General features: G+C 45.5%; 1 protein-coding gene across 1 annotated transcript in view; it reads right to left on the bottom strand.

Moving 5' to 3' along the window:
- The window catches only part of LOC126215237 (solute carrier family 46 member 3-like), a 366563-nt gene that overhangs the window by 247102 nt on the left and 97166 nt on the right, over positions 1-22295 (bottom strand). Inside the window, exon 2 of the mRNA XM_049941901.1 lies at positions 6100-6301. Within this exon, the coding sequence (XP_049797858.1) occupies positions 6100-6301 (202 nt within the window). The remainder of the gene's footprint in view (positions 1-6099; positions 6302-22295) is intronic.

The raw sequence follows: 22295 nt of genomic DNA on the forward strand, positions 1-22295 counted from the left end.
GACCACTGTGTTGGCGAAACGACAGAAAAATCGTTAAACAAGCGGCGGTCGGGCCTGAAACAACAGCCAGCAGGCAATACCTGACTTGTGTTATAGTCGAAAGTGGCACTTAATGTGCCAGGCGTTTGCTGGTGCGTGATAATTAGTATGTCGTTGAGCCGTGTATCGACTCGTGCTCCACCTTGTGTTTAGACTGCATTTGTGTTCCTTTTCTTCCCCTGACGTGTTTGTTTGATATGTTGTCTCTCATTAAGTGGCTGCTTGGTTGTCTTTTCCCTCTGCTATCGATATCTGCGTTTTTGGTTCCGGGAAACTGCTGTGGAGGAAGTAGATCTCTGACCGATTGTAACCTCGTGTGGTGGTTCGGAAGTAGGGGCGTGGCGCGCAGAGAGAGTGTGATGGACACGGGAGGGCAGTGTGGCTCCCCAGCGCGAAGCAGGCGTGGTCGGTTGTACCGAGTCGCCACGTGATGTGTGTCGGTTGTGTGTAACGAGCGGGTCGAGTTGACGGAAGAGCTCCCCGCGTGTTGGTTGTATACAGAATCGCCCCACGAGTAGTTGCTGTTCATTCCGCCTCGGTGGGACGTTAACAAGCTTCTTTAAATCCTCCACTTCAACACTGGAGTTTAAAAGGAGACACCTAACGTGAAGGAGGGGTCAATACCCGTCAACGTTGCAGAGAAGACGTGAACTCCGGTGACAGAGCGTGTTGTCGCGTGACCGTGGCATGTCGGGTACGCTGGCGACGCGTGCGCGGTCGGATGTGTGGATCCTTGCCATCGGAGGTCGTATACTGCCTGTTCGAGCATAATTGCAAGTTAAGTTCGTGGAAGGTTTAATCATTAAGTAATAATTTTGTGTAACCAGCGTCTCTTCTGCCTTGTGGCCTCCGGCGACCGGGTTTCCTGTCCCCGGCACCGGTGTAATTGAAGACAGTGATCTTTCCTCCTCCTCTCGTTACTGTCCGATGGGAGGTGTAGTTTTGGCAGTTTAATTGTGTCGCTGTTCTGTCGCGGGTTATGAGTAAATTCATGCTTCTTGTAGGTTGATCATGTGGTCGCTCATTCAGGACTGTGTGGTGTAATGTTTCCTTGCACGAGGTTAGCTCTAATTCTGTCAGCAAGTTAAGCCATCTTATAACAAGTTTTCGCTGGCTAAAAGTCGGTGCAGTGACCAGCCTGAGAGTGGCAATTGTCTTTACAGGCGTATTTAAATTGGTCAGTATTCTGTCTAGCCGGAGCATCCCTGAGTGGGTGATTTGTGGCTGCCTTACACGGCTCGGTCGTATCTGTTATGTTCTAATGATATTCCAGGGCACTTTTGTTTAATTTTTTTTTAAATTCCTCCAAGTTCGTAAATTCTTTTATTGCCATTAATCGTGTGTGTGCTGAGACCCGTTTAATTTTTTTTAATGGCGGTGTTGGAAGCTTCACTACCTCACCGTACTTTATTAACAAAGTTCTGTATTTAGTAGCCTGTTTACTCATCATCATCATCATCATCATCATCATCATCATCATCATCATCATTTAAGACTGATTATGCCTTTCAGCGTTCAGTCTGGAGCATAGCCCCCCTTATAAAATTCCTCCATGATCCCCTATTCAGTGCTAACATTGGTGCCTCTTCTGATGTTAAACCTATTACTTCAAAATCATTCTTAACCGAATCCAGGTACCTTCTCCTTGGTCTGCCCCGACTCCTCCTACCCTCTACTGCTGAACCCATGAGTCCCTTGGGTAACCTTGCTTCTCCCATGCGTGTAACATGACCCCACCATCTAAGCCTGTTCGACCTGACTGCTACATCTATAGAGTTCATTCCCAGTTTTTCTTTGATTTCCTCATTGTGGACACCCTCCTGCCATTGTTCCCATCTACTAGTACCTGCACCCATCCTAGCTACTTTCATATCCGTAACCTCAACCTTATTGATAAGGTAACCTGAATCCACCCAGCTTTCGCTCCCATACAACAAAGTTGGTCGAAAGATTGAACGGTGCACAGATAACTTAGTCTTGGTACCGACTTCCTTCTTGCAGAAGAGAGTAGATCGTAGCTGAGGGCTCACTGCATTGGCTTTGCTACACCTCGCTTCCAGTTCTTTCACTATGTTGCCATCCTGTGAGAATATGCACCCTAAGTACTTGAAACCGTGCACCTGTTCTAACTTTGTTCCTCCTATTTGGCACTCAATCCGTTTATATCTCTTTCCCACTGACATTACTTTCGTTTCGGAGATGCTAATCTTCATACCATAGTCTTTACATTTCTGATCTAGCTCTGAAATATTACTCTGCAAACTTTTAATCAAATCTGCCATCACAACTAAGTCATCCGCATATGCAAGACTGCTTATTTTGTGTTCACATATCTTAATCTCACCCAGCCAGTCTATTGTTTTCAACATATGTTCCATAAATAATATGAACAACAGTGGAGACAGGTTGCAGCCTTGTCTCACCCTTGAAACTACTCTAAACCATGAACTCAATTTACCGTCAACTCTGCTGCCTGACTATCCATGTAAAGACCTTTAATTCCTTGCAAAAGTTTGCCTCCTATTCCATAATCTCGTAGAACAGACAATAACTTCCTCCTAGGAACCCGGTCATATGCCTTTTCTAGATCTATAAAGCATAGATACAATTCCCTGTTCCACTCATAACACTTCTCCATTATTTGCCGTAAGCTGAAGATCTGGTCCTGACAACCTCTAAGAGGCCTAAACCCACACTGATTTTCTTCCAATTGGTCCACAACTAATACTCGCACTTTCCTTTCAACAATACCTGAGAAGAGTTTACCCACAACGCTGATTAAAGAGATACATCTGTAGTTGTTACAATCTTTTCTGTTTCCATGTTTAAAGATTGTTGTGATTACTGCTTTTGTCCAGTCTGATGGAACCTGTCCCGACTCCCACGCCATTTCAATTATCCTGTGTAACCATTTAAGATCTGACATTCAAATACAGTGGAATGTCAGGTCTTAAATGGCTACACAGTGTAAGAGGTCCGAGCAGATGTAATTTCGATGTATTGCTCATGCGCTGCCTGCGATATGCAAAATCTCTGACCAGAGAGCAGTGTTGACTGCAGTAGGAACTGTGTAGCTGTAGCAGTAAGTTGTTGCTAGTCTGGAGTCTGCTCTGGTCTGGTCTGGTGTATCGTGTTGGCTGGCCCGGTCGCGGTGCAGCGATGTCGGAGCCTGAGTATTAATGTATAAGGTAAAAAGCAGCCTCGCGCGTATGTAGTAATGTTATCTCAAGTCCCATGTAAATGTTTTAAAACTCTCGTAATAATAATCCTCCTCATAAAAAGTGACTTTTAACAACCATTCATTTCTGTGGTGTCACCGCCAGACACCACATTTGCTAGGTGGTAGCTTTAAATCGGCCGCGGTCCATTAGTACACGTCGGACCCGCGTGTCGCCACTGTCAGTGATCGCAGACCGAGCGCCACCACACGGCAGGTCTCGAGAGACGGACTAGCACTCGCCCCAGTTGTACGACGACGTTGCTAGCGATGCACACTGACGAAGCCTCGCTCATTTGCAGAGCAGATAGTTAGAATAGCCTTCAGCTAAGTCAATGGCTACGACCTAGCAAGGCGCCATTAGCATTACATAGCTTGTATCTAAAGTGTCTCACTTGTATCGTCAAGAGCGATGTACCACAAGGATGGATTAAAGTTAAGTATTCCAGGAGCTACGTACTTTTCTTCATAGCATTCATTACGTATCCTGTTTCAGACCTATCTACTAGCCTGCGTGAGTTAACGCGTGCCTTTCGGCTACTTCCAAGTGGCGTGGTTGTCTTACTACGCCACAACAATTTCAATTTAAAGAATTTACGAATTTCTCCCATCCATGATCATTCCGATTATTGCAATCGAAAAATCAGTTGCTTCCTTTCATAAATGACAGATAGGTCGGCCAGCATTGTACAGAGCTGTGCCGGAAAAATTTATTGTAAGAGCAGATATAGCCGGCGACTTCATTCAGGTAGGAAATTTTCTTTTTTTTTATTCAGAATGATCTTTCAGGGCCATGACGCAGCACTGCTGTCGTCCAAAATTTACCAGGTTAAATTCACAGTGAATTATTGAAAAATCATAAGTGAGCGATAATTTAATTGAGAGGTTAGTTACATTGTTTTATTACCAGGTTACTGAATTTATTTTTTTATTGGGACGTTACACAGAATGTGAACGACATAATTATAATTTTTACTGTTGAGAGGTTTAGGAATTTTTCTGTTGTGAGGTTACGCTAAATGTGAATGAATTTTGAGCTTAGATTAAATCAGAAAGAATTTTGTGTGGAGGTTAAATGTGAATGAATTTCTGTAGGGAGGTTATAAATGGGAACGAATTTTGTGGGGAGGTTACACTGTGAAAGAATTTTGTTTTGAGGTTACACTAAATTAGAATCTTATTCATACTATTATTTTTTTTTATTTTGTGGGGAGGTTACAACAGGATACTTGAAATGTCCTGGGAGTTCTTTCACTATGTTGCCATCCTGTGAGAATATGCATCCTAAGTACTTGAAACCGTCCACCTGTTCTAACTTTGTTCCTCCTATTTGGCACTCAATCCGTTTATATTTCTTTCCCACTGACATTACTTTCGTTTTGGAGATACTAATCTTCATACCATAGTCCTTACATTTCTGATCTAGCTCTGAAATATTACTTTGCAAACTTCCAATCGAATCTGCCATCACAACTAAGTCATCCGCATATGCAAGACTGCTTATTTTGTGTTCACATATCTTAATCTCAGCCAGCCAGTCTATTGTTTTCAACATATGATCCATAAATAATATGAACAACAGTGGAGACGGGTTGCAGCCTTGTCTTACCCCTGAAACTACTCTGAACCATGAACTCAGTTTACCGTCAACTCTAACTGCTGCCTGACTATCCATGTAAAGACCTTTAATTGCTTGCAAAAGTTTGCCTCCTATTCCATAATCTTGTAGAACAGACAATAACTTCCTCCTAGGAACCCGGTCATATGCCTTTTCTAGATCTATAAAGCATAGATACAATTCCCTGTTCCACTCATAACACTTCTCCATTATTTGCCGTAAGCTGACAACCTCTAAGAGGCCTAAACCCACACTGATTTTCATCCAATTGGTCCTCAACTAATACTCGCACTTTCCTTTCAACAATTCCTGAGAAGATTTTACTCACAACGCTGATTAAAGAGATACCTCTGTAGTTGTTACAATCTTTTCTGTTTCCATGTTTAAAGATTGGTGTGATTACTGCTTTTGTCCAGTCTGATGGAACCTGTCCCGACTCCCAGGCCATTTCAATTATCCTGTGTAGCCATTTAAGACCTGACATTCCACTGTATTTGATGAGTTCCGACTTAATTTCATCCACCCCAGCCGCTTTATTGCACTGCAATCTATTGACCATTTTTTCCACTTCCTCAAATGTGATCCTATTTCCATCATCATTCCTATCCCGTTCTACCTCGAAATCTGAAACATGACTGATCGCATTTTCACCTACATTGAGCAACTCTTCAAAATATTCCCTCCATCTGCCCAAGGCATCCACAGGATTCACCAGCAGTTTTTCTGACCTGTCCAAAATACTTGTCATTTCCTTCTTACCTCCCTTTCGAAGACTGCTAATTACACTCCAGAATGGTTTTCCAGCAGCTTGACCCATAGTCTCCAACCTGTTTCCAAAGTCTTCCCACGATTTCTTCTTGGATGCTGCAATTATCTGTTTGGCTTTGTTTCTTTCTTCAACATAACTTTCTCTGTCTACCTGGGTTCTGGTATGTAGCCATTTTTACTAATGTTGTTTAATTTTTTTAAATTGTTGTATTGCTATAAATTACTTGATTGCCGTTGGCGGCGTGTTTAGAAGGCTGTTTATTGCCGTGCTGCCAGTTTCTGTAAGAGACGAATAAAACATTTGTGAAAATCTCAACTCGACAGTAAACTACTAGAAATTTGGCCTCGTTTCCGAACTTGTGGTGTGGCTTGTAGTAACCGTAACCACCGTGTGTGTCAGTCATGTACGAGCGTATCAGATGTTCAGTGCTAACTGGTGCAGACAGTGGCGGCTGACCTTGTCGTGTATGAAGAAGAATCCGTAGGTGATGCTGGAGGTGTAGATGCAGGCGGAGGTGAGGAAGACGCCGTAGAAGCCGATGGCCCTGAGCAGGACCCCGGACAGCGCCATGCCGATGGGGACGCCCAGCATGAGGCACACGTTGACGACGCCGATGCGCAGCGTCCTCTCCTCCGGAGTCGTCACGTCCCCCATGTAGCTGCCAACACACACCAGCACGCGGCCACCGGTCACTACACGGGGGTACACAGAACGGCTGCAGGGTACTGTACGACACACCCATCGATACGTCAGCTCTTTGTAAGAAATCAAAACCGTGGTGCAAACTGGATTCTAGATGAGGACATACCCCTCGTAAGGGCAATGCCATACAGGGTGAAAAGTATTTAAACCGGCAAACTCTGGAAGGTTGTAGGGGATATCTGTGGCGTGCGTACTGTAAGACCTTCGGTAGACACACCATCAGATTATTTGACTTGTTGCTCTAACGAAGTAGGCGAGTGTCAGCAATATGTCTCGTGGTCTTATCGTGGCGTGTTTATCTTCTGCCCTTAGGTCAGACGATAGAAATGCCACTTGCACGCTTACAGTAGCAGATTGACAGTGACCAACTTTAAACATACCTTGATTAATTTTCACACACATTTATTAAAATAATAAAAAGGCATAGATATTACGTAACTTGATTCTGGATGCTGTTTACAATGGACAATATGAAGTTCCTTTGATCTTGGTACGTTAATCTTATTCTCACATATCTCTGATACTTGACAAAGTGTCTATACATTTATCTTCATGGCTATGTACAGGAATATCATAATATTATTAGGTACAGACAAATGCAGACTAATGCAGACTGACTAATCGGAGGTCTGTACACTCATAATACCTCGCGCATTCAGGTATCACTGCGCGAGTGTGATCCGGGAGGAGAAAAGGTTCTACGTTAGCAGCAATCTCATTGGCTGCGTTACATATTAATACGCGGATCGGCGGAAGCAGAATTTGGTCCGTCTCTAAGGCAGCGCCATCTCGTAGTGCGGAGACGGACGAGCGCTGCGCCTGCGCTGTTGTGCTTAGCGGGGCGCGCTCTAGTGGGAAAGATGTGTACGCGCTGACTACACGGTACCATGTACACAACACCTCGATAAGTCAACTCTTTGTAAGAAATTAAAACAGTGCTGCAAACTGGATTCTAGATGAGGGCATACCGCTCGTAAGGGCAATGCCATACAGGGTGAGAAGTATTTAAACCGAGAAACTCTGGGAGGTAATAGGGGACATCAAAACAAATATTTTTCTCTAATGTCATTTTTTCCTATGAGGATTATTTAAAGCGGTGGAGACCGTATTACGCTCTTCAGTTGTAGGCAGCTGCTGTCCACCAGTGTAGTAGGGTATTGTCTCAGTTTACTAAAGTGTGCGTCATTTACGACGGCGGCCGAGTTTAGGTTCGTTCTGCGCATCTGACGTCACAAAACACAGTCAGCCAATGAACAGAGAACGACGTTGCCAGAGCTCAGAGCTCGACTGCAGTGCAGAGCACAGACGAGTCTTCAGTTTTAGAAGCGTTCAGTCATATATAAAGTAATTGAACAAAAGCAATGTCTTGATAGCAGACTTTCTTTTATAGAAAGTTTGGAAAAAGCATTCTTTATACCAGTTGCTTCATATTCTATTAATTAATTAAACCAAACAAGAAGTAAGCCTCCTAATTCAGGCGATAGCAAGGAAAGGTGTTTGTATCATTCTCACTAACCGTTTTTTCGCAATAAAGAACAGCGCTAATTGTTTATTTCCTATTGTACTTCGACGAAACGTGAATAATTCATAATCATACCAACAGTGTTTGTCAGTATTTTGCATGATATTTTAAAGTCCTCCGGGAGAATCATTAAATGACGAGCTGCGTTAGTGTAGTGGTTAAAGTGTTTGGTTGCTAAATGAAAGGATCGGAGTTCAAACCTTGATCAGTGCTTCATATTTTCTTTATTTTAAAAACAATATCAAAGTGTCTTACTTCATGAATTTTATTCGTTTAAATGTAATTTTTTGAAATTTCTAGTGGCAACTAAAATCGACCATACGGAAAGTATACGCTATGGACTTTTACCTCTGCAAAACTCTTCAAAATTTCGTGCAATGGTTTATTACATCTAATGCTGTACAATAACTGCGTTTAACATCGAAACAAAATTAAGTCACTTATGGGGGGAAGGTATCAGTCAAAAAGATGTGTAAAAATCATATTTTTGGGCCAAATAGTCTTTGAGAAATCGGATGATAAGTGTCAAAGCAGTGGGAACACCGTGTGTCTGCACAGGCGAGCAGTGCAGTGATGACAAAATCGCGCAGAGCGCGGAATGCGGGGAGCACGTCTCTGTAGCAGCGAAAGGGTTAATGCGACTGTGGTGGCTTTACTTCATAAACTGCGCGCTCCCCCCTAAAAATAAGTTCGCGAACTATACTACGTCGCCGCTTCTCTTGGGGCGTACAACTGGCAAAGCAGCAATCGCCCGCGTCTGGGCGGGCATACGCGAACCGCCAAAATAAATGAATTCAACTATAATGGAGCGATACACCTGGAGTGAGTACACTGATATGGTTGGTGCGTACTACGTAGCGCACCACAGCGCCAGAGCTGCACTGCGGGTTTATCAACAACAATATCCTAATCGCCGTATCTCGCATCATACGACCTTTGCTGCTGTGTACCAACGTCTGCGTGAGACCGGGTCATTTAGCAGATTACCTGGACAGGGATGCCGTCGCACGGTAAGAACACTGCAATTTGAGGAAGCTGTCTCGCAGCATGTGGAGCGGGATCCTTGAATCAGCACTCGTGCAATTCCACGTAACATGTGGACCAATCAGACCAATGTAAGAACAGTCTTTCGAGAGCAATTGTTACGTCCATTTCACTTACAGCGTTTCCATAGCCTGGAAGCAGTTGATTATCCACCAAGAGCACAGTTTTCGCAATGGTACCTGAAACAGTGTGAAATGCATCCTACATTTCCATCCTCTGTGTTGTTTACCGAGGAAGCAACCTTCGGGCTTGATGGAGTCTTCAACATGCAGAATTCACATGTGTGGAGTGAGGACAGCCCACATGCCACAGTTACTAGCGATCATCAAGTGCGGTTCTTCATTAATGTCTGGGTCGGTGTTGTTGGGTATTGTTTAATTGGGCTGTATCTGCTACCTAGGCCATTAAATGGCAGGCACTATTACAATTTTCTCGCCAGAGCATTGGCAGAATTGCTGGAAGACGTCCCGCTCCCTACAAGACAGCGCATGTGGTTCCAACATGACGGGACGCCGGCACATTTCACTCGTCGTGTGCGTCGATTCCTGGACCGACGGTTCCCAGAAACGTGGATTGGCAGAGGTGTTCCTGTACCACGGCCTGCTCGATTCCCAGATATGTCCCCTCTGGACTTTTTTGTATGGGGAGCGATGCGCAACCTGTTGCGTCAGAAGAGGATCTGGTTGCCCGGATAGTAGCAGAAGCAGGAACAACTCTGGATACTCCTGGGGTTTTTGCCCGTGTCAGACAGAACGTGATCCGACGGTGTAACTTTTGCTTACGTGTGAATGGAGGCATTTCTGAAAATCTACCGTAATTGAAATTGGGTTGTCTTAATGTGTTGTCTCTCGGTCATAAAAAATGGAAAAGTGTTTGTTGGTTTAATTAATTTGCCGCCAGAGAAATATTCCTCTACCGGTTTAAATACCCCTCATAGGAAAAGATGACATTATGGAAAAATATTTGTTTTGATGTCCCCTAAAACCTCCCAGAGTTTGCCAGTTCAAATACTTTTCACCCTGTAGAGAGAGAACACGCGCTGCGATGGGGGTAGCACTTCACCACCCGTTGCTGCAGAGAGAGAGAGAGAGAGAGAGAGAGAGAGAGAGAGAGAGAGAGAGAGAGAGCCTTAGCCACTTGGGAATGCAATATGAACAATAGCCTATTGCTGTATCGTGATTTACTCTCTTCCTCTAGCTTTTACTGCCCCTGCCCTCATTTCCGTCAATCACATGCCAACGCTCAACCCTCGCACCAACGCCTCTCAGGTCACCCTCCCCCCCACCAACACCCATCACGAAATCACCACACAAAGCTCCCTCTCCCGTTCCTTCCCCCCCCCCCCCCCCCACACGATTTGCACCCATGTCGAAACACCCAAAGGCTTCCATCCCTCTGAACACGACACACCTGATACGAGGGTAATCCCAAAAGTAAGGTCTCCTATTTTTATAAGTACATAGAGGACAAATGTAAGGATGTAGAGGCTTATCTCACGAGGGGTAAGATAGATACTGCCTACAGGAAAATTAAAGAGATCTTTGGAGAAAAGAGAACCAATTGTATGAATATCAAGAACTGACATGAAAACCCAGTTCTAAGCAAAAAAGGGAAAGCAGAAAGGTGGAAGGAGTATATAGAGGGTCTATGCAAGGGCGATGTTCTTGAGGACAATATTATGGAAATGGATGTAAATGAAGATGAAATGGGAGATATGATAGTGCGTGAAGAGTTTGACAGAGCACTGAAAGTCCTGAGTCGAAACAAGGCCCGGAGTAACAATATTCCATTAGAACTACTGACAGCCTTGGGAGAGCCAGACCTGACAAAACTCTACCATCTGGTGAGCAAGATGTATAAGACAGGCGAAATTCCCTCAGACTTCAGGAAGAATATAATAATTCCAATCCCAAAGAAAGCAGGTGTTGACAGATGTGAAAATTACCGAACTATTAGTTTAATAAGTCACAGCTCCTAAATACTAACGCGAACTCTTTACAGACGAATGGAAAAACTGGTAGAAGCCGACCTCGGGGAAGATCAGTTTGGATTCCGTAGAAATCTTGGAACACGTGAGGCAATACTGATCCTACGACTTATCTTAGAAGAAAGATTAAAGAAAGGCAAACCTACGTTTGTACCATTTATAGATATAGAGAAAGCTTTTGACAATGTTGACTGGAATACTCCCTTCCAAATTCTGAAGGTGGCAGGGGTAAAATACAGGGAGCGAAACGCTATTTACAATTTGTACAGAAACCAGATGGCAGTTATAAGAGTCGAGGGACATCAAAGGGAAGCAGTGGTTGGGATGGGAGTGAGACAGGGTTGTAGCCTCTCCCCGATGTTATTCAATCTGTATATTGAGTACGCAGTAAAAGAAACAAAAGAAAAATTCGGAGTAGGTATTAAACTCCATGGAGAAGAAATAAAAACTTTGAGGTTCGCCGATGACATTGTAATTCTGTCAGAGACAGCAAAGGACTTGGAAGAGCAGTTGAACGGAATGGATAGTGTCTTGAAAGGAGGGTATAAGATGAACATCAACAAAATGAAAACGAGGATAATGCAATGTAGTCCAATTAAATCGGGTGATGCTGAGGGAATTAGATTATGAAATGAGACACTTAAAGTAGTAAAGGAGTTTTGCTATTTAGGGAGTAAAATAACTGATGATGGTCGAAGTAGAGAGGATGTAAAATGTAGACAGGCAATGGCAAGGAAAGCGTTTCTGAAGAAGAGAAATACGTATGTTAACATCGAGTATAGATGTAAGTGTGAGGAAGTCATTTCTGAAAGTATTTGTATGGAGTGTGGCCATGTATGGAAGTGAAACTTGGACAATAAATAGTTCGAACAAGAAGAGAATAGAAGCTTTCGAAATGTGGTGCTGCAGAAGAATGCTGAAGATTAGATGGGTTGATCACATAACTAATGAGGAGGTATTGAATAGAATTGGGGAGAGGAGGATTTTGTGGCACAACTTGACTAGAAGAAGGGATCGGTTGGTAGGACATGTTCTGAGGCATCAAGGGATGACCAATTTAGTAATGGAGGGCAGCGTGGAGGGTAAAAATCGTAGAGGGAGACCAAGAGATGAATACATTAAGCAGATTCAGAAGAATGTAGGCTGCAGTAGGTACAGGGAGATGAAGAAGCTTGCACAGGATAGAGTAGCATGGAGAGCTGCATCAAACTAGTCTCAGGACTGAAGACCACAACAACAACATAGGCCTGTTTATTTCTACAATGGTTTACATCAGCTTACAGCTTGAACATTTAGCTATTTTTCGACATTATCACCATTTCTGCCGATGCATTTTTGTAGACGTTGTGGCAGTTTTTGTATGCCCATGTCATACCAGCTCGCCCCCATGCTGTTCAGAAAGATATGAACCTCTTCTTTCACCTCGTCGTCGGAGCTGAGTCGCTTTCCGGCCAAATGTTATTTTAACCTAGGGAGCAGGTGATAGACACTGGGCGCCATGTCAGGACTATAGGGTGGGTGGGTGATTATGTTCCATTGAAACTGCTGCACGAGAGCAGCGGTTTGCCGAACCATGTGTGGGCGAGCGTTGTCATGGAGAATGTGTACGGCCTTGCTCAACATTCCTCTTCTCCGGTTGTCAGTTGTCGGTTTGAATTTTTTCGGACTCTCACAGTACCTGTCAACGTTAATTGTGGTCTCAGCGATTCAGCTCCGACGACGAGGTGAAAGAAGAGGTTCATAACTTTCTGAACAGCATGGCGGGGAGCCGGTATGACATGGACATACAAAAACTGCAACAGCGTCTGTGGATAACATCGGAAGTTCACTGAGGCTTTTTGCGGATGATGCTGTGGTATATCGAGAGGTTGTAACAATGGAAAATTGTAGTGAAATGCAGGATGATCTGCAACGAATTGACTCATGGTGCAGGGAATGGCAATTGAATCTCAATGTAGACAAGTGTAATGTGCTGCGAATACATAGAAAGAAAGATCCCTTATCATTTAGCTACAATATAGCAGGTCAGCAACTGGAAGCAGTTAATTCCATAAATTATCTGGGAGTAGGCATTAGGAGTGATTTAAAATGGAATGATAATATAAAGTTGATCGTTGGTAAAGCAGATGCCAGACTGACATTCATTGGAACAATCCTAAGAAATGCAATCCGAAAACAAAGGAAGTAGGTTACAGTACGCTTGTTCGCCCACTGCTTGAATACTGCTCAGCAGTGTGGGATCCGTACCAGATAGGGTTGATAGAAGAGATAGAGAAGATCCAAAGGAGAGCAGCGCGCTTCGTTACAGGATCATTTAGTAATCGCGAAAGCGTTACGGAGATGATAGATAAACTCCAGTGGAAGACTCTGCAGGAGAGACGCTCAGTAGCTCGGTATGGGCTTTTGTTGAAGTTTCGAGAACATACCTTCATCGAGGAGTCAAGCAGTATATTGCTCCCTGCTACGTATATCTCGCGGAGAGACCATGAGGATAAAATCAGAGACATTAGAGCCCACACAGAGGCATACCGACAATCCTTCTTTCCACGAACAACACGAGACTGGAATAGAAGGGAGAACCGATAGAGGTACTCAAGGTACCCTCCGCCACACACCGTCAGGTGGCTTGCGGAGTATGGATGTAGATGTAGATGTAAAAATGCATCGACAGAAATGGTGATAATGTCGAAAAATAGCTAAATGTTCAAGCTGTAAGCTGATGTAAAGCATTGTAAAAAAATAGGAGACATTATTGGGATTACCCTCGTATCATTCATACACATCTCATAACGCAGAACATTATGATCATCGAACTACTATCGATGTGAACCCGTCCGGGCGATAGCAGCCTCCCGTGGTGAGGAATGACTGCTCGTCAGACACACGCACGCTGTATGTAGTACCAGTGGGCGTGCCGTGCGTGTGTAGAATAGGGAAGGTGGACGATCCATCTTTGACTGTGGGCCCAGACAGAGGCGTGGCACGAGCATTGTGAAAACCGCTCGACTTGTCGGGTGTTCGAGGAGTGCTGTGACGAATATCTTCAACAGGTAGTGAAGCCACGTCCAGATGTCGTGGGTCTGGACGGCCACCCCTCATTACAGACGTCCGACATCGTAGGCTGGACAGGCTCGTAAAACAGGACAGGTGGCCAACCAATGGCGGAACTAACGTCAGATTGAATGCTGGCCAAAGTGTGTCTGAACACACAGTGCACCGAACGATCCTAACGATGGGCTTCAACAGACCACGACCCACGCGTATGCCAAAGTTAACACCACGGTATTGGTAAGTGTGACTGAAGTAGGCACGTGACCATCGGCACTAGACATTGGTGCTCCAGCAGAGCGTTGCACGGTCTGATGCATTCGGATATCTTCATCATCGTCCTGATGGCAGAGCGCAAATCTGTAGTTTTCCAGCAGGGCACCACCTTGACACCTGTACTGCGCGACGGAGACAAGCTGGCGGCGACTCCATTATGCTCTGGGGAGCATTCACGTGGGCATCCACGCGTCCAGTGGAGCTGGTGCAAGGCACCAAGACGGCCAAGCAGTATCGTAAACCTCGTTGCACAGCACGTACTCCGCTTCATGGCGATCGTGTTTCCCGATGGCAGTGGCACTTTTCAGCAAGATAATGCACCATGTCACAAGGCATTAGTGTGATGGTGGTTCGAGGAACACAGCGGAAGAGTTTCTATTGGTGTGCTGCCCCCCCCCCCCCCAATCTCGCGAGATGTGAACCGGATCGAACACATCTGGCAAGGGAACCTCCCCATCGCACCCGCTTCAGATTTAGTTATAAGTTGACACAGTGGATAGGCCTTGAAAAACTGAACACAGACCAACCGAGGAAAAAGGAAGAAGTTGTGTGGAACTACGAAAAAAAATATAAAAACTGAGTAGTCCATGCGCAAAATAGGCAACAACAAGGAGAGTGTAAGCTCAGCGGCACCGTGGTCCCGTGGTTAGCGTGAGCAGCTGCGGAGCGAGCGGTCCTGGGTTCAAGTCTTCCCTCGAGTGAAAAGTTAAACTTTTTTTTTTTAGACAGTTATTATCTGTCCGTCCGTCCGTGAAATACTTTGTGAAAAGATTCTATGATCTTGCGATGCTGCACAGGTACAGAGAGCAGTATTGTTTACGTGATCCTGTGTCAATTATCAAAGTTCAGGCACTAACACATAATCAACTTCGCTCTCCAAAATTCCAGAACATGTTCAGATTTGCTTGGACGTATGCAGGATTTGACGGTGTACACACGGAAAAATTTGAAAACGTTAAAAACATATGTTTTGACATAGCACAGGGAAAACTGTGCGACTGTGAAGCCGTTGCATTCATTTGTTGCAGTTTATGTGACAAACTTTTATGTTTTCATCACTTTTTTGGGAGTGATTGTCACATCCACAAGAACACCTAAATCGGGCAAGGTAGAAGAATCCTTTTACCCCTTCGCCAAGTGTACAAGTTAGGTGGGTCGACAACATATTCCTGTCATGTGACGCACGTGCGGTCACCAGTGTCGTATAGAATATATCAGACGTGTTTTCCTGTGGAGGAATCGGTTGACCTATGACCTTGCTATCAAATGTTTCGGTTCCCATTGGAAAGGCACGTCCTTTCGTCTACTAATCGCACGGTTTTGGGGTGCGGTCGCGAAACACAGGCACTAAACTTGTTACACTGAACAGAGACGTGAATGAACGAACGGACAGATCATAACTTTGCGAAAATAAAGGAAGTAAACTTTTCACTCGAGGAAAGACTGAAACCAAGTACCTTTCGTTCCGCAGCTAGTCACGCTAACCCCGGCACCATGGCGCTCCTGAGCTCAGACTCTCCTAGATGTTGCCTATCTTGTGCATGGACTACTCAGTTTGTATATTTTGCTTATTTTTTTCATAGTTCCACACAACTTCTTCCTGTTTTCTAGATTGATCTGTGTTCAGTTTTTCAAGGCCTATCCACTGTGCCAACTTATAACTAAATCTGAGGGGGGTGCGATGGGGAGGTTCCCTTGTGGGATGTGATTGAACGGGGCGTCAGAACTCATCACTCTTCTCCCCGTAATGTACAGGAAATAGGTGACGTGTGTGTGTGTGTGTGTGTGTGTGTGTGTGTGTGTGTGTGTGTGTGTGTGTGCAGATGTGGTATAAGGTCTCTGCAGCGACCAACCGAGGCCTCGCTGCTTCTGCGCCACGACGACTCGCCGCTGTTATCCCTGCCGAAGGTAGACATACCAGCTTTTAGGTGGGTGGTCATAAAGTTGTCGCTCATCATTGGTGAGCCGTGAGTGGCTCGTGTTCCCGCCATCGTGTATTTTACGCCCTTTTTCTACTTCCACCTCACTACTTCAATTTAAATTACTACGGAGTTGCTGCTTTGCTGACCGTGACTGGTGCTAGAAGCGCGTATCGATATATCCCCTCTCGTAGTATCTTTGCTCTACTGCTATTCTACACTCCTGGAAATTGAAATAAGAACACCGTGAATTCATTGTCCCAGGAAGGGGAAACTTTATTGACACATTCCTGGGGTCAGATACATCACATGATCACACTGACAGAACCACAGGCACATAGACACAGGCAACAGAGCATGCACAATGTCGGCACTAGTACAGTGTATATCCACCTTTCGCACCAATGCAGGCTGCTATTCTCCCATGGAGACGATCGTAGAGATGCTGGATGTAGTCCTGTGGAACGGCTTGCCATGCCATTTCCACCTGGCGCCTCAGTTGGACCAGCGTTCGTGCTGGACGTGCAGACCGCGTGAGACGACGCTTCATCCAGTCGCAAACATGCTCAATGGGGGACAGATCCGGAGATCTTGCTGGCCAGGGTAGTTGACTTACACCTTCTAGAGCACGTTGGGTGGCACGGGATACATGCGGACGTGCATTGTCCTGTTGGAACAGCAAGTTCCCTTGCCGGTCTAGGAATGGTAGAACGATGGGTTCGATGACGGTTTGGATGTACCGTGCACTATTCAGTGTCCCCTCGACGATCACCAGTGGTGTACGGCCAGTGTAGGAGATCGCTCCCCACACCATGATGCCGGGTGTTGGCCCTGTGTGCCTCGGTCGTATGCAGTCCTGATTGTGGCGCTCACCTGCACGGCGCCAAACACGCATACGACCATCATTGGCACCGAGGCAGAAGCGACTCTCATCGCTGAAGACGACACGTCTCCATTCGTCCCTCCATTCACGCCTGTCGCGACACCACTGGAGGCGGGCTGCACGATGTTGGGGCGTGAGCGGAAGACGGCCTAACGGTGTGCGGGACCGTAGCCCAGTTTCATGGAGACGGTTGCGAATGGTCCTCGCCGATACCCCAGGAGCAACAGTGTCCCTAATTTGCTGGGAAGTGGCGGTGCGGTCCCCTACGGCACTGCGTAGGATCCTACGGTCTTGGCGTGCATCCGTGCGTCGCTGCGGTCCGGTCCCAGGTCGACGGGCACGTGCACCTTCCGCCGACCACTGGCGACAACATCGATGTACTGTGGAGACCTCACGCCCCACGTGTTGAGCAATTCGGCGGTACGTCCACCCGGCCTCCCGCATGCCCACTATACGCCCTCGCTCAAAGTCCGTCAACTGCACATACGGTTGACGTCCACGCTGTCGCGGCATGCTACCAGTGTTAAAGACTGCGATGGAGCTCCGTATGCCACGGCAAACTGGCTGACACTGACGGCGGCGGTGCACAAATGCTGCGCAGCTAGCGCCATTCGATGGCCAACACCGCGGTTCCTGGTGTGTCCGCTGTGCCGTGCGTGTGATCATTGCTTGTACAGCCCTCTCGCAGTGTCCGGAGCAAGTATGGTGGGTCTGACACACCGGTGTCAATGTGTTCTTTTTTCCATTTCCAGGAGTGTACATCTACATCTGAATGGATACTCAGCAGATCACATTTAAGTGCCTGGCAGAGGGTTCATCGAACCACCTTCACAATCCTCTATTATTCCAATCTCGTATAGCGCGCGTAAAGAATGAACACCTACCTCTTTCCGTACGAGCTCTGATTTCCCATATTTTATCGTGGTGATCGTTCCTCCCTATGTCGGTGCCAACAAAATATTCTCGCATTCGGAGGAGACAGTGGGTGATTGGAGTTTCGTGAGATGACCCCGTCGAAACGAAAAACGCCTTTCTTTTAACGATTTCCAGCCCAAATCCTGTATCATTTCTGTGACACTCTTCCCCCATATTTCGCGATAATATAAAACGTGCTACCTTTCTTCGAAGTTTTTCGATGTACTCCGTCGGTCCTACCTGGTAAGGACCCCACACCGCGCACCAGTATTCCAAAACACTACGTACAAGCGTAGTGTAGGCAGTCTCCTTAGTACATCTCTTACATTTTCTAAGTGTCCTGCCAATAAAACGCAGCCTTTGGTTACCCTTCACCACAACGTTTTCTATGTGTTCTTTCCAATTTAAGTTGTTCGTAGTTGTAATACCTAGGTATTGAATTTACGGCTTTTAGATTAGACTGTTTTACCGTGTAAACCGAAGTTTAGCGAGTTCCTTTTAGGACTCGTGTAGATGACCTCACACTTTTCGTTATTTACGGTCAATTGCCAATTTCCGCACGATTCAGATATCTTTTCTAAATCGTTTTGCAATTTGTTTCCATCTTCTGATGACCTTATTAGTCGATAAACGACAGCGTCATCTGCAAACAAGCGAAGACGGCTGCTCAGATTGTCTCCCAAATCGTTTATATAGATATAGATAATGCCCACAAAGAGCCTATAACACTATCTTGGGGAACGCCAGAAATCACTTCTGTTTTTCTCCATGAACTGTGACCTCTCTGACAGGAAATCACAAATCCAGTCTCATAACTGAGACGATATTCCATAAACAGGCAATTTCACTACACGCCGCTTGTGTGGTACAGTGTCAAAAGCCTTCCGGAAATCTAGCAATACGGAATCGATCTGAAATCCCTTGTTAATAGCACTCAGCACTTCATGTCAATAAAGGGCGAGTTGTGTTTCACAGGAACGATGTTTTCTAAACCCATGTTGACTGTGTTCTTATCGCAAGAATAAGTGCACTTTGAACACTGTTACACTGATAGAAATAGTTTAATGGGAGTTTAGGGCGATGCAGGTGATTATGACGTACAAGTATAGTGGCTGCTGTGTGTGATCGATCGTAATGACGGGAATGTTTAATTTCATGTCCCACATAACGCGGAATGCATTTTTCAGTGAACTACAATTGTTTCTCCTCTGTGGGGACAATGTTAGAATGTATGTACAGGGTGTTTCAAAAATGACCGGTATATTTGAAACGGCAATACAAACTAAACGAGCAGCGATAGAAATACACCGTTTGTTGCAATATGCTTGGGACAACAGTACATTTTCAGGCAGACAAACTTTCGAAAGTACAGTAGTTACAATTGTCAACAACAGATGGCGCTGCGGTCTGGGAAACTCTACAGTACGATATTTTCCACATATCCACCATGCGTAGCAATAATATGGCGTAGTCTCTGAATGAAATTACCCGAAACCTTTGACAACGTGTCTGGCGGAATGGCTTCACATGCAGATGAGATGTACTGCTTCAGCTGTTCAATTGTTTCTGGATTCTGGCGGTACACCTGGTCTTTCAAGTGTCCCCACAGAAAGAAGTCACAGGGGTTCATGTCTGGCGAATATGGAGGCCAATCCACGCCGCCTCCTGTATGTTTCGGATAGCCCAAAGCAATCACACGATCATCGAAATATTCATTCAGGAAATTAAAGACGTCGGCCGTGCGATGTGGCCGGGCACCATCTTGCATAAACCACGAGGTGTTCGCAGTGTCGTCTAAGGCAGTTTGTACCGCCACAAATTCACGAAGAATGTCCAGATAGCGTGATGCAGTAATCGTTTCGGATCTGAAAAATGGGCCAATGATTCCTTTGGAAGAAATGGCGGCCCAGACCAGTACTTTTTGGGGATGCAGGGACGATGGGACTGCAACATGGGGCCTTTCGGTTCCCCATATGCGCCAGTTCTGTTTATTGACGAAGCCGTCCAGGTAAAAATAAGCTTCGTCAGTAAACCAAATGCTGCCCACATGCATATCGCTGTCATCAATCCTGTGCACTATATCGTTAGCGAATGTCTCTCGTGCAGCAATGGTAGCGGCGCTGAGGGGTTGCCGCGTTTGAATTTTGTATGGATAGAGGTGTAAACTCTGGCGCATGAGACGATACGTGGACGTTGGCGTCATTTGGACCGCAGCTGCAACACGGCGAACGGAAACCCGAGGCCGCTGTCGGATCACCTGCTGCACTAGCTGCGTGTTGCCCTCTGTGGTTGCCGTACGCGGTCGCCCTACCTTTCCAGCACGTTCATCCGTCACGTTCCCAGTCCGTTGAAATGTTTCAAACAGATCCTTTATTGTTCGCTTTTCGGTCCTTTGGTTACATTAAACCTCCGTTGAAAACTTCGTCTTGTTGCAACAACACTGTGTTCTAGGCGGTGGAATTCCAACACCAGAAAAATCCTCTGTTCTAAGGAATAAACCATGTTGTCCACAGCACACTTGCACGTTGTGAACAGCACACGCTTACAGCAGAAAGACGACGTACAGAATGGCGCACCCACAGACTGCGTTGTCTTCTATATCTTTCACATCACTTGCAGCGCCATCTGTTGTTGAAAATTGTAACTAATGTAATTTCGAAAGTTTGTCCGCCTGAAAACGTACTGTTGGTCCAAGCATATTGCAACAAACGGTGTATTTCTATCGCTGCTCGTTTAGTTTTTATTGCCGTCTCAAATATACCGGTCATTTTTGAAACACCCTGTAGCAGCAACAAAGAAAAACAGTTATGTTGATAAAACCGTAGCGGGACATCAGAGTAACTGAAAAACGCGCTACACAATTTAGAAGGCGCTACAAATGTAATTTCAACAGTTGTCATTCACGGGACGATGCATGCAACATAGCGTGACATTTACGATCCTGCCGCTCTGTAGTTATTTGCACGCCGCTAGTCTAGCAACCGTCGAAGTCGTTTTTGAGGCAAGAATGCCGTCCCGTGTTGCTGCATTTATAACTGTTGTTGCGGACTTCTCCCTGGGGACTGGTTTGATGCAGCGGTCTACACTGCTCTGCAAACCTCTTCATCTGCTGCGTTCTGTATCTGTTTGAAACTGCTTACTGTACTCAAGGCTTGCTCGTTCTACAATTTTTACTTCTCACACTTTCTGCAGTTGCCAATCATTGCTCTGACAGCCATCCCTTCATTTAAACTTATAAACTTACATGCTTGTGATGTCTGTTCTTTTGGACCTGTCCGAAAGAACAGACACCATTGATGACCTGCAGCCGTCTAGAACGAAATTAGAATTATATTAACACCTTCAGCTGCTAACGGGTGTTGATATGTATCAACTGGGACAGGTGAAAATGTGTGCCCCGACCGCGACTCGAACCCGGGATCTCCTGTCCCCGTTGATATATATCAACGCCCATTAGCAGCTTAAGGTGTTCATATAATTCTACTTACCCCTTCATTTATTGAACTTGGGCTATACGCTTCTCGAGCTACATTTACGGGAAAAATCGCAACACCAAAAAATAGTTAATGCACAGTTACGAAATTTCGGGATTATTTTAGTCTAAGTATCATACTGTAGTCATTAACGTTGCAATATCACAGGTTAATGTAAGCACGAGATAAGCCATTGGAAATGTGAAATGCTGGTACTATGGCTATTCGGAAAGTAAGGAGCGATAGGTTGCGAAATGGAAACCACAGTGAAAATCAAAACCTGCACTGCTGGCCATTGAAATTGCTACACCACGACGATAACGTGCTACAGACGCGAAATTTAACCGACAGGAAGAAGATGCTGTGATATGCAAATGATTAGCTTTTCAGAGCATTCACACAAGGTTGGCGCCGGTGGCGACACAACGTGCTGACATGAGGAAAGTATCCAACCGATTTATCATACAGCAGTTGACCGGCGTTGCCTGGTGAAAAGTTGTTGTGATGTCTCGTGTAATGAGGAGAAATGCGTACCATCACGTTTCCGACTTTGATAAAGGTCGGATTGTAGCCTATCGCTATTGCGGTTTATCGTATCGCGACATTGCTATTCGCGTTGGTCGAGATCCGATGACTGTTAGCAGAATATGGAATCGGTGGGTTCAGGAGGGTAATACGGAACGCCGTGCTGGATCCCAACGGCCTCGTATCACTAGCAGTCGAGATGACAGGCATCTTATCTGCACGGCTGTAACGGATCGTGCAGCCACGTCTCGATCTCTGAGGCAACAGATGGCGACGTTTGCAAGACAACAACCATCTGAACGAACAGTTCGCTGACGTTTGCAGCAGCATGGACTATCAGCTCGGAGACCGTGGCTGC

The sequence above is a fragment of the Schistocerca nitens genome, chromosome 12, assembly GCF_023898315.1.
Source record: "Schistocerca nitens isolate TAMUIC-IGC-003100 chromosome 12, iqSchNite1.1, whole genome shotgun sequence".
Classification (NCBI taxonomy): domain Eukaryota; kingdom Metazoa; phylum Arthropoda; class Insecta; order Orthoptera; family Acrididae; genus Schistocerca; species Schistocerca nitens.